This window comes from Panthera uncia, chromosome A2, assembly GCF_023721935.1.
Source record: "Panthera uncia isolate 11264 chromosome A2, Puncia_PCG_1.0, whole genome shotgun sequence".
In the NCBI taxonomy this organism is placed as follows: Eukaryota; Metazoa; Chordata; class Mammalia; order Carnivora; family Felidae; genus Panthera; species Panthera uncia.
Window position 1 is genome coordinate 39,687,666 of NC_064816.1, and position 13,270 is coordinate 39,700,935.

Genomic DNA, 13,270 nt, shown 5'->3' on the forward strand with positions numbered 1-13,270 from the left:
GACAGAATCCCAGGCAGGCTCTCAGCTGCCAGTGCAGAGCCCAACGTGGGGCTCAAACTCATGAACCTTGAGATCGTGACCTTGAGCCGAAATCAAGAGTCAGAAGCTTAACTGACTGAGCCAACCAGGTGCCCCAGAAAGCACCTTGCCTTAAACTGCAGATTTTACTAAGTCAGTGGGGTCTAAAAATAATTTTTTAAAATGTCCTCTTAAAAGATGGAAAGACTAAATTTTGGCTGAAAAAATATCAGCATAACTATTATGGTGCCCTCCTATTTCCCCCCTTAAAATATTCTTTTTGACCATACCACAATTAATCATGCAGGGGCCATTGATTGTTATAAATTTTATTTGAATAATAGAAAATAATACATACAGATAACCATAGGATACACACACAGAATTTAAAGATAAATCTTATACTTTTCAATATGAAACAAAGTACATATCTCATGGAGATATATTGCTACAAATGCCAAGAAACAATAATCATTTTGAAAATGGAAAGTGTAGGAACATATTATAGGAATTACTAAATAATAAAAAGGTACAACTCCATTACATGTAGCATAAAATTCAGGTATTGGAGAAAGCGTTTCCCCACTTTTTGACTGGAAATAACAATGGTCATATGAAATCTACTAAGTCATTCAGATTTTTTCTAGATATATACAGTATATACAGACCTTGCAAAGAAAGTTATAAATATTTTTCTCCTTTGTGTATAATGACTTTAATCTTAAATGTAATCTTTAAACATAAAGTAACACTTCATGATGATACCAGAATTTTGCTAATTTTTATTCTTTTTGATAGCTGAACTGTTGTCAAATTCTGATATATCTGTAAAGAAGAACGAGTTCCTGCAAAATGTGACATTGTAGGAAAGAAGTAAAAAAATGATTTTCCAATGTCTAACACTCAATCTGTCGATTTTCATATATTCTTTACATATTGCTATGAAGTCATGTCTTCAACAATCTTTTGAAAACCACATATTGAAAGACTGAGTCATACATATCAAAGTCAGCAGCATTGCCATGGTTCTATTACAAATTTAACTCAGGAACTAAAAAGCCTGCCAGACTCACTCTGATAGACGGTTGGATTTCATTAAAAAAACATCTCCACCATCCAAAAAAGAGAGGGCCTCTTAATGGAATCAGAAATTGGAAATGAAGAATTGTGTGAATTTTGTTTAATATCTGAGTTGAGATTCAGGTCATTCCTTATTTTCTCCACTGTGTTTTAATAAAACCTGAAAGCTTGTCCATAGATGTGAAGGAAACAATTACTTTCTAATATTTTTTTTTAATATTTGAGAAATAATAAAATGTGAACATTTCAATTTTAAAATATCGGTGAACAAAAAAAGAAAGCGTTACCCATAACGGAATGCAAACTTAAAGAAGCGGCTGGTTCTTCTTTTATATAGTTAGGTAAATTCCTATTAATATTTTGCACAGACCCAAAATATGAGCGGTAGCAAAAACACTTTCACATGTCCTTCTGTATCTCTTAACAAATAATTTATGGGGCACAGGCAGGTACACTGGGCATTATTTCCACATTTTATAGATGAAAAATTGAGAACTAGAGAGAGCAAGAATCTCACAACTTTGTTAGACGTAAACAAAACAGCACCGTTTCCACCTCTGGTGTAGCATTTTTCAACATTCTTGTGAGTCACATGCACCCTCTTCCAAGCAAGGTAATTTTTAAAATGTATTTTCACTCTTGAGTATTTCAAATGAGCATTTCAGAATAGTACTGATCAAGTCTTCCAACCAATGCTGTTATAACGGGGAAATAACATTTGGATTAAATGAGTTTTTCCACATTAAACAAACAAACAAACAACAAACATGTGTGGGCATATGTGTGTGTATAGACATGAGAGCATGTGAGTCTATCGAAAGGCAGTGCTCAAAATCATAGCTTACGAATATCTTTATCAAAAGTCTAATGTAGTTAATATGTAAATTCCTTTGGTGTATCAAGTAAATATTAAGGCATTTCAGATTCCCCTAAAAGGATTTACTGTTTTTTTTTATTATATTCATATTTTACCTATAGAAAGTTAAAAATACAGAGTTGAAAAAAAAACATGCATAATCACTGCATTTCATGAAAACACTTTTTTTTGTAACCAATTAACTTTCTAGTAAACAATTAAAAAAAAAAGTTAGTACCGCCACAGGGCATTTACAATGAAGAACAATACTACAGGTACGTAACTGGACACAGCGTGGACATGTGAGATGGCTGAAGTCGAACCTCTTGCGTCCATATCTGTCAAAGATGATAAACAGCTCATTAATAAGGATTGTACCGAAATAAATCATCAGGGCAAAAGTAATGCCTCTGCTATCAAAGTCAAATCATACCACGAACCCAACCTAAAACCCTGAGTTATGATTAATCCTCATTTTATTTGTCAGTGTTGCCTATATTAGTTGCCAAGAATATCTCTGAAAGCACCGACGTATTTAAGTTTTTCAAATAAATGAATCTAGGCTGTGCTCATCTAGTATTATTTAACTTTAATTGAAATTGCAAAAACAACTTAATCACTTTGAAAACAATTATACTCTTTTGAGATAATTCAATGGTTTAATTAAAGAAAGCTTCATTGGATGAGAGTTTGGAAAAATCTGTTGGTTTCTACTTTATTCATTTCTAGATAAATTATTAGGCATGATATAAAACATCATCTTTAAAAAAAGCAATCAATAAATGCTCCATTTTCCCAGAGATGGCCTTGTCTACACTAGTCTATGCAAGCTCAGCAGACAGCATATGTCAGATGAAAAGGCTACTCTTGACTCAGCAGCCCTAAAATGTGAAAATAGTGGCTGTTTCTGCAAAAGCATAGAACTTACTCCTTTTAACAGTTACACTCTGGCCATATTATCATGTTATCTCTACATCTTGCAGTAATGTACGAATACGAGCATGTCTTTTTTTAAATTTTTTATTGTTTGTTTACTTATTTATTTAGAGAGACACACACAGAGTGAGAGTGGGGGAGGGGCAGAGAGAGAGGGAGACCAAGAACCTGAAGCAGCCTATAGATTCCTATGCTGCAGAACTCAGTTCTGAGATAAACACTTTCTGCTTTCATGGGATAGTTTAATTATTTGCTTTAGTCTAAATATGGCATTCTTTATGATTTCACATAAAGATAAAATTCTTCCAAGTTTCCATATCCCTCTTTCTCGTTATTTCCTAATGATGTCAGTCATTTTGTTTTCTAAGATTAAGGAGAGAGGTTTTAATCTTATTTCCAAGACTACAGGCTAGGCCACGCCCAAGGGAAGGAAACAGGGTACAAGGTTTTTAATGTCACTAAGAACTACAGATTAGGATATGGAGACAAGATGGCTTCTACCATACTTAAATGGAGGTCCCCAAACTCCAGATTTGGAAATTACAAGAACAAATAAAATTTGTTTTACCACTGTCACTGATAAAATATGTATGCAAGTCTGTTCCCCTTAACTCTAAAAGTGTAATTTCTATAGTAAAATAGGTTTACTTTGGATTTGGAAAAGAAAAGTTAGTGCAAACCTCCTTCGAAATCAGAAACTGAGACTTGTTTTTGAAGTATCTTTTGGTTTGGTCAGCAGTTTATGACCTTAACAATGTTAGATTTCCCACTTTTCGAAGAATTGATAAGATTCATCTACAATTTCTAGGAGGCAAACTAAGATCTTAAAACTAGTTTGTGGTTTTAACATTGTCCTTGAGAAATGCTTAATTGTTTTTTATAGGCAGTCCAAAAGCAAATTTAGGCATTTCTCATAATGAGGAAAAGATTCAAATTAATAAAGTTCTGCTAAATATTTTTTGATGTCTTTTCTTTCTGTTATTACCTTTCTTCATGTTTTGTATCACTCCTGAGAAAGTTTTCTTGCCTTCATCTCTCCTATTCCAAAACTTTCTTAGCATTTAGATGGAGGAGATGGTGGGGGAAAACGGACAGAAGGGCATTGACTGACTCACTCTTGGAGGCTCGTAACACTGGTGTTATCAATAAAGTAAATGTTGACTTTGACAAACTTACTGGTTATTCTTGGGATCCTGATCTGTTCGCTACTGGTTCCATCTCCTCCGTCTGTTGTGGCCTTGACTTCAATAATGTAGTCCTCTTTAATGGGCAACAAAAGTTCTGCTGAAGTTTTATTTGTGTTCAGCACTTGTACACTGTTTTGACTGCTAGTCCTATAGAAAACCTGAAACGCATGAACAAATACACTCATTTCTTACATTGCCTACTCTTCCATTTTTCACAGAACTGATTACCCGGATGTTACTTCATTTACATTGTCTTTCTATACTCACCAGAATATAAATTGAATTCATAGCTCTTTCCATGGGTCTTAGACTGGGGGTTAGCACATACCAAAATCATCAAGTCCTCAAAATCAAGGAGGTAAGGAAGACGGAAGTGAACTTCTTCTGTGGAAGAGTTCATCTGGGTTGGGCATTTGTACGGTTAGAGAGATGGGGCAAGCCCATACTCTATTGATCTTGAAAACCAGACCAACAAATTAGAGCCAACACTTTCAGTTGCTTTTTAAGTAGTATATTGGGGTTCGTCAGAAGTAACAAATTAATTAACATTATGAACAATTTATATTTTATCCCACATCCCTGAATACCCAGAATTACTTCCCTTTTATTTATATTTAAGAAATCAGATATTTGGGGGGGGGGGAGATACCCTTTTCATAAGAAGTTGGTATCTCTATGTCAAAATTAGATTAGAGCAACCATATTATCATAGTCAGAAAAACCATTCGAGCCTAGCTTCCCTTGGAAAGTTCTGCCAGGAATAGGAAAAGAAAGCATTGCAAATATCTTACTTTATATCCCGTTACTTCTGATTCATTCTCCATTGCTTTAACTTGTTCCCAATTAAGTAACACTTTCGTGTCTGTAGCATTCCAAACAACATTTCCTGGTGGCTGACTGGGAGCTTGAAATGCAAAATGAGAAATTAAAACAGATTTGAACATGAGTGATATTTTACATAGAACATATAAATGACACTTACAGGAGGCTTACAGAAGTACAGCAAAGTCTCTTTGGTAAGAGCATATAGGTGGAATCAGAAAAAAATAAGAGTAGCTAAATATCCTTTTATTTATTTATTTATTTTTTGTTTTGTTTTTAATGTTTATTTTTGAGAGAGAGAGAGAGAGGGAGAATGAGCAGGCAAGGGGTAGAGAGAGAGGGAGACACAGAATCCAAAACAGGCTCCAGGCCCCGAGCTGTCAGAACAGAGCCTGATGCAAGGCTCGAACCCACGAACCGTGAGTTCATGACCTGGGCCGAAGTCGGATGCTTAACCGAATAAGCCACTCAGGCGTTCCTATTTTATTTTCTTATTTTTTTAATGCTTATTTATCTTGAGAGAGAGGCAGAGAGAGAGAGTGTGTGTGTGTGTGTGCAGCAGGGGAGGGCCAGAGAGAGTGAAGAGAGAGAATCTCAAGCAGTTTCCACCCTTTCAACACAGAGCCTGATGCAGGACTTAAACCCATGAACCATGAGATCATGACCTGAGCCAAAATCAAGAGTCAGACGCTTAACAGACTGAGTCACCCAGGCACACCACTAAATGTCCTTTAAAAAAGGCTCTTCAATTAAATTGTGAGATAATTCATTTCATGACATTCATCATATCTTTTAGGATATATTTCCCTTGTTGCTGTGGGTCCTTTTCTGGAAACATGTTGATGGTGGAGATATAGAAATTCCTTTACCCACCACGAGAGGGATGCTGCTTGATGCACCAAGAAAGGCAGGCAGTGTGACCATTTTGACATATAGACAGAGGCGAAGAGAAATTGCCAACTGAGTAAAGACACACAAAATGAAGTATGGAGAGGCGCCTGGGTGGCTCAGTTGGTTAAGCGGCCGACTTCGGCTCAGGTCATGATCTCGCGGTCCGTGAGTTTGAGCCCCGCGTCGGGCTCCGTGCTGACAGCTCAGAGCCTGGAGCCTGTTTCAGATTCTGTGTCTCCCTCTCTCTGACCCTCCCCCGTTCATGCTCTGTCTCTCTCTGTCTCAAAAAATGAATAAACGTTAAAAAAAAATTAAAAAAAAATGAAGTATGTATGATTTTTAAGCCAGCTTTGTGTGATGACACAGGCAAAATAGGAGGCAATCAAGGATAAGGGCTACTTATATTTATTTCCATGAAGTTAATACCTATTCATGTGAAAAAATGTAGCAGGGAGAATACACGTCACTCTTCGTTTTTCAAGTTTTAAATCAATTTTTGAGAAAAATAAGGCAAGACCCGAAAACATTAATGAGAATTCCCTTAGATAATGAGTGAAATTCCCTGAGGTTTAAAACCTTGGATTCATAGCTTAGTTCCCTCTCATGAACTCCAGTTAGTAAACTATGCCGGGCAAAGGGGTTCAACAGCAACACAGACAGAACATTAAAATTCAGTTTCTCATCAAGCACAAAACAAACACAATTTTATCCATGTGGCAACAGCATCACAGTTGCCCAAAGCAGTGCTGAAATACGCCGTACTTGTGGATTTAGCCACACAATGTGATCTGGCTAACTGAATCTGTAATGGGAAAATTATATAAAATATTGGCTATGCAGAGAAATTTCTAAACATCATTGACTCACGCCATGAGGGAAAGACGGCTGAACCTACAGATGGGAAGAGTTCTCCAGATACATTTACGTGACTAATGACACCAAACAAGATTGTATTCCCTGCAGATTCTTTTGCTTATTGTCCGCTCTTGAACACTATTCTACACTGCCTTTTCAATTTGCGATCTGGCATTAGTGACGGCTTCAGGTCAGTTCAGAGAGTTCAACCTGTATTGCTTTGATAACAAAAAATATATATAATGACAGTTGCTTACGGTTGAAACACTAATGACCATGTTCTGTTGTCTCAATTCAAACGATATGAATGCACAATTGTCAGGACCTTTTCTCAAAGTCTGATTTCCTGTGTCCTGACGGTCCGACAAAAGGACAGGTTCATTTGATGCAACTCAGATAACACAGGCAGCATAGTGGTTCTACCAAAAGATGTGTGCCCGGAGATTACAGGAAACTTGAGTAATTTGGATTGAATCATCTATTCCAATACTAGCCTCATAGAAGAAATGACTGCAAGTATAACACTGAGAAATATCTTGTATCAGTGCAAAAATAGATGAGTTGAATGAGTTCAGCCTGAATTGAATACTTCTTAAATACACAGAAAGAAAAAAGAAACAGGAACAGGGGAAAGAAGACAAAATTAAGGTTTGTTCTGGGTCTGATTACCCTTATTCTGAATCACATCAGTTTTTCCTGAGCATCAGATAATCATGTACACTTTCATAACTTTTGCTATTTTTAAAAAGAGGACTTGACTTAAAAAAAAATCTAATTTAGCCTCATCCCAAACACTAATACTCACACAATCATTGGCTTAATATCCTCGTTACATTCTTATGGCACCCTCTAAAGTAAATGAAGCATTATTAAATGTAAAAAAATATATTTGTGAACCAACCTGAAGTCATCTCTCTTATCACCAATGATAAGAACGACATCATGTGGAGGGGCCCCAGGGTAGCTCATGGGAAAAGTTTCAGTTTTGCAAGATGAAAGAATTCTAGAATCCATTACACAACCACCAATCTTAATGCTACCGAACTATACATTTAAAAATGGGTAAGGGGTGCCTGTCTGGCTCAGTCCCTTAGGCATCTGACTGTTGACCTCAGCTCAGGTTTTGATCTTGGGGTTGTGACTTCAAGCCCTGCATTGGACTCCATGCAGGGCGTGAAGCCTACTTTTAAAAAAATGGGCAAGATGGAAATTTCATGTTATGTGTATTTTTACCACAATTAAAAATCAAAAGCAACAACTTGTTAAGAAGTATTATGTGGATTCAAACCAGCTCTGATTAATTCCAAAGTCTATGCCTCCCATATTACATTGTGCTGACTACCTGAGACCGTACTTAGCTCCTGAATGACTAATCACAGGTTTGTAAATGATGTAAAAGTGAATATGAAACAAGAATGTCACAAAATATGCTCAGTGCCCACTTTCACAGGAAAACGTATCATGCTTTTCCTGATTTCTCAGACAAAAGTGGGGCCTCTTTTCATTTACCTGATCCACTTTCTTCATGATCCTCATCAAAGGTACATTGTACACTTAGTTGTGGTTCTGTTTTTATTAATAGCCAGTTTTCCTATTAATCTGTAAGATCTTTGCAAGCAGAGACATTGTCTGGTAAGGTCTCTGAGACAGACAAGTCGAAATGGTAGATGTACTCACTGGCCCAATGCCTTGACAAGGGTAGATATCAAATTGGATATTGTATATGACTGATGTTTTCATGTAAAAAGCAAAAACTCAAGGATTAAGGAGACACTTTTACAGTGTTATCAGAAAATAAGTTTGAAACCTTTCCCTTTGCATTCCTAAGGAATGATTCATGCAATGAACATTCTGAATGGAGTAAAGATTCAGAGTAAGTATTAGTGAAATAATTCACTGTGACACCAGCAAGACAACATTTGGCTGGTCACACTTTTCAAATGCAGCATATCAGAATTCAAAATGAATTTTCCAGCTATGTGGTTGAAAGTTCTCCAAGCCATCCTAATAAATGCTATATGTCTATAAAGACAAAACTAGGACAGGTAACATCCATTGATCATCAGCCTTGAGACTTGAAATTGAATACACCCAGTTGTACCGAGGCTAAGGTGATAAGGAACAGAACCCAAAGAAGAAGAAAACAAGAAAAACATCAACAACACTGGTGTATTAATTGAATACTTAAATGATTTATTCAAGAGACATCTATGTGTCAAGGGTTAAGAAAAAAAAAGGAAGGAGGTGACAACATCTGGAATAGATTTTGAAAGGCAAATACGATTTTTGCATGTAGAGGTGAGAGAGGGAAAGGTATCCAGCAGAGGAATAAACACCTGCCAAGACACAAAGGCAGGAAATAGTAAGTTTCAGTGGGCAGCTCAGTTGTGACTGGTTACAAGGTAGTGGGGAAGGGTAGGGATAGACCAGATGTAGTTGAAGACGCAAGCAGGAGCCAGATGCTAATGGGTCTAAGAGACCAAAAGAACCAGGAAAGGAGTTTTTCCATAGGCAATTAGGAAGGCATTGATTAAGTAAAAGTAGGGAAGTGATACTATCAATTTTGTAGTTTCACAGATCAATGTGGGAATAGGGGGGGAGAAGGAGAATCTTGGCAGGCATTCTGTTGGGAGAATATGGTAGTACTTAGTGTAAGAGAGAATTAAAGGTCTGTTCACACGAAGATGATTGTAGTGGAGTTGGAGGGATGGAACAAATGATATTTGTGGAGCCTCAACAAGTCATGATGGCTGACATCATATGGGTGCTGGCAATAAAAACAAACCTAATTCTGGCTGACAACACAGACCTTGGGGAACAACATCTATACCTGGAATTCCCTTCGGCCACAAATTTAATAAGTTTATTGTGTGTTAGGGATCCTTCTGAGTACAGCAGACAAAGAGATTAATATGTTCTCTGACTTCTACCCACAGGGTCTATCAGTGGTTCCCAAGGATCAATATTTCTACCATTAGAGATGATTTTAGATGGATGACATTTTTAATTGGAAATATTTAGATATTTTCACGTAAGCCAAAAAAAAAAAAAAGAAGTAACATCCATTTCTTGATTCACAGATATGATTCTCTGGATGAGGCCAACATTGATACATCTGTAATAATCTACTTTACACACAACACACAGATCATTAAAACTAGGTTCTAAACAATGATAAAGAACAAAGGTTATTATGAAAACACAAATCACTCCGATGTTTTCAGCTGTACACAGATGTGTGGTAAGCATCCCAAAATACACAGTCACAATTCAAACTAACTCTGACCTAAGGGAATACTTACTACATATAATTCATCTTAAACTAAGTGATCAAGAAAAGAATATCACTCTATTAATAACAATCACAGATAGTCTGATTAGCTCATTGCAAAACTTATCTTCAGGTATGCATTTTTTTAAAATAAGTTTACTTTTCTTTGCAATTCATTGTGCTCTTTAACTTTAAAACTTTTTCTATTCAAATAATTGCTTTGTTTTCATTTTATGAAGAAAGTCTTATAGCTACTATCTTGTAATCAAGAGAAATAGTGATTTTCTGTTTATGGTAATGGTATAGTTGCTTTTAAGATAAATACATTTAACTATCAAATTAAATCTATTAGGAAAATAATCATACGGTTTGTTTGCACACATGGGTAAAATCATGCAAACATCATTGAGTGACTAGAGATAGCAAAATGCTGGGAAAATTCTGCACAGGTTGATTTGCTTATTCCATGATCCAGACTTCCCTTCTGCATCTTCATTGCTACTCATGGCTTCCATCCTTACAACATTTAGTTCCCTTGTATGGAGCCTTCAATGCTCTTCTTTTCTATCTTCCTAGGGTCAAACCTCAAGTATGAACGCTTTGCTTCCACAATCTCTATAAAAAGGCTGCCTACTCTTGTGTGCCAAGAGTCATCCTGGCATGACACAGAAAAGATCTACCTAATACTTCAGACAGAAGCCTGGAAGCAATGTGGCCATTCACATGGCACATGTCCTGAACTAGCTTCCTAGCCTAACAGAAGCCACAGTGTCTCACATGTAAAGGAAGAAGAGATAAGAGAGCAATTGTTCTATGACAACCTATAAGATAGTGAAATTGCTCTAGGACTGTCAAGCTTCAAATCAAAAGTTGCAAACTGAAAATGCATCTGCTAAATCCAGCTTGCAATTTTTTTTTTTTTTTTGTCTAACCCATTGCACTTTAATTTTGCTTAGTTGCCAATATTTGAAAGTCAGGAGCTTTCCTGTAAGTTCTGGATTTCTGATTGTTAATTGCTTGTGTAATATCAGATCAGAAGGAATGGACCTTAGGAATGGACCTAAGGAAAGACTGTCCCAGCCATCCACCCCTGCTCATTTCTACCTGTCTGGCTACTAAAGGTGTCTGACTTCACATTCTTCTTTTCTTTTATTTTTTTAAAGTTTATTCATTTATTTTGAGAGACACAGAGAAAGCAGGAGTGGGGTAGGGGCAGAGAGGGAGGAAGAGAGAGAATCCCAAGCAGGCTCTGCGGTGTAAGCGTGGAGGCCAATGTGGGACTTGAACTCATGAAACCATGAGATCATGACCTGAGCAGAAACCAAGAGTCAGACTCTTAACTGACTGAGTCATCCAGGTGCCCATTCCTCTTTTAAAATAAACACTAGGAGGTGCATGGGTGATTGGGATTCTCTCTCATCCTCTCTCTCTCTCTCTCTGCCCCTCCCCTGCCCACGCTGTCTCTTTTTGTCAAAAAAAATTTTTTTTTAATTAAGAAAAAACAAATACTAGTTTAGGGTGGTTTATATATATTTTAAGGACATTTAATTGGCATATTTAGATAATTAATACATCTTGATTGAATAAAACTGTACAATGTAACTGGTTAAAAAAATTTTTTTTAATGTTTATTTATTTTTGAGAGAGAGGCAGGGTGCAAGCAGGGGAGGGGCAGAGAGAGAGGAAGACCCAGAATCTGAGGCAGGCACCAGGCTCTGAACTGTCAGCACAGAGCCCAACACAGGGCTCGAACCCATGAACTGTGAGATCATGACCTGAGCCAAAGTCGGATGTTTAACCAACGGAGCCACCCAGTCATCACATGATGTAACTGTTTAAACTTGTTATTTCTCTAAAGGCTTGAGGTTGTGGATGCTGAGGGAAGGATGAGAAGGAGGAAGGGTGTAGATACTGAAGGAAGATGAAAATGTAATTCAGGGATCTCTAGAGATCTCTCAGCTACCTGAGCTATATTCTTAGATACTCTAGAAACATCTCATTCATGATCCTTAATATTAGCTGGTAGGGTCGACTGTTTTATTGTTTAAATTTTTTTGAGGTGGTTTAAAATCTTTTTAATTCCTTTGCCTGTTACTTCTCATGGGAAGATTATATTTATCTCACTCTCACGACATTCAGCTTGGCCATGGGGCCTGTGGTTCCCAGGGATGTAGGAAGAGATACTTCCCCTTCTCATTGGCATCTTATAGACATCAGGCTGTGTCATATGACTTCTTTCAACCAATGGAATGCAAGCAAAAGTGAAACGGGCCATTCCCAAGTGGCAGCTTCAAAAGCCATCAAAGAATCTGCTTAGCCATTGTCTTTTCCCTCTGCCATGAGACTAGCATGGCCCACAGAGTGGCTGCTCCTTCAGTCTGGGTGCTGGTGTGAACACAACCTGGATCAGATCAGAATCATACTTGTAGTGGACATGGACTATGAATAAGACAGGAACACTTGTAGTTCTAAGCCACTGAGATTTGGAGGTTGGAGACTGTGGCCTGCACTAGCCTAATCTGACTGGTATAGCTATTAATCAGTATTCTAAATAGCTCTGATGCACCACAGTACACTTTTGTAAAGGAATGGAGACACAAAACAGTACATATTAATATAACTTACCGATTAGGACTTCCAATTTTACTTTCCAGATACTATCTTATGCAGAAGCCCAACCCAGAATAGGCTGATTGAGTTCCACATTTATTAGAACTTGACATGTGGTCTACATTTTTAAATTTTTGCTAAATTATATCTCAACTTTCACATGCTACAGATTTTTCCCCTGTCAGCTCAATTTCTACTGTTGATGGTATGCTAAAATAGAAAAAAATCATAGGGGCACCTGGGTGTCTCAGTTAAGCTTCTGACTTCGGCTCAGGTCACGATCTCACCATCTGTGAGTTAGAGCACCACATCGGCTCTGTGCTGACAGCTCAGAGCCTGGAGCCTGCTTTGGATTCTGTGTCTCCCTTTCTTTCTGCCCCTCCCCTGCTCACACTCACTCTCTCTCTCAAAAATAAATAAACATTACAAAAGATTTAAAAAAATTAAAACATCATAAAAACGAATTTAATTTTGGTAGAAAGGTTGCTATATTTACAGCACAACACTAATTGGCGGGCTGGAAAATTATTTCACTAATTTCAAATGTGACAAAAAAAATATTACGTTCAAGAATTTTATTACTATTGTTCTTTAAGCACCCATCATGATATCCTTTGTGTATTTGATTAACAGACTCCTCAATATCAGCTTTATAGATTTCACATCGTCCGCATCTTCTTGTCTGCAAGCAAGAGATTACTATAACATTGCTACCGGATGAAACAAGTAATATAAGGCATGTCT

At 37.1% G+C, this 13,270-nt stretch overlaps 1 protein-coding gene across 1 annotated transcript in view; it reads right to left on the bottom strand.

The window, feature by feature from the left end:
* Window positions 1-331: 331 nt before the first annotated feature.
* Window positions 332-13,270, bottom strand: part of CNTN3 (contactin 3) — a 249,938-nt gene continuing 236,999 nt past the window's right edge. The window contains exons 20-22 of the mRNA XM_049640891.1: window positions 4,869-4,981; window positions 4,067-4,235; window positions 332-2,292 (exon numbers count right to left, since the gene is read on the bottom strand). Of these exons, the coding sequence (XP_049496848.1) occupies window positions 2,186-2,292; window positions 4,067-4,235; window positions 4,869-4,981 (389 nt within the window). The 3' untranslated portion in view covers window positions 332-2,185. The remainder of the gene's footprint in view (window positions 2,293-4,066; window positions 4,236-4,868; window positions 4,982-13,270) is intronic.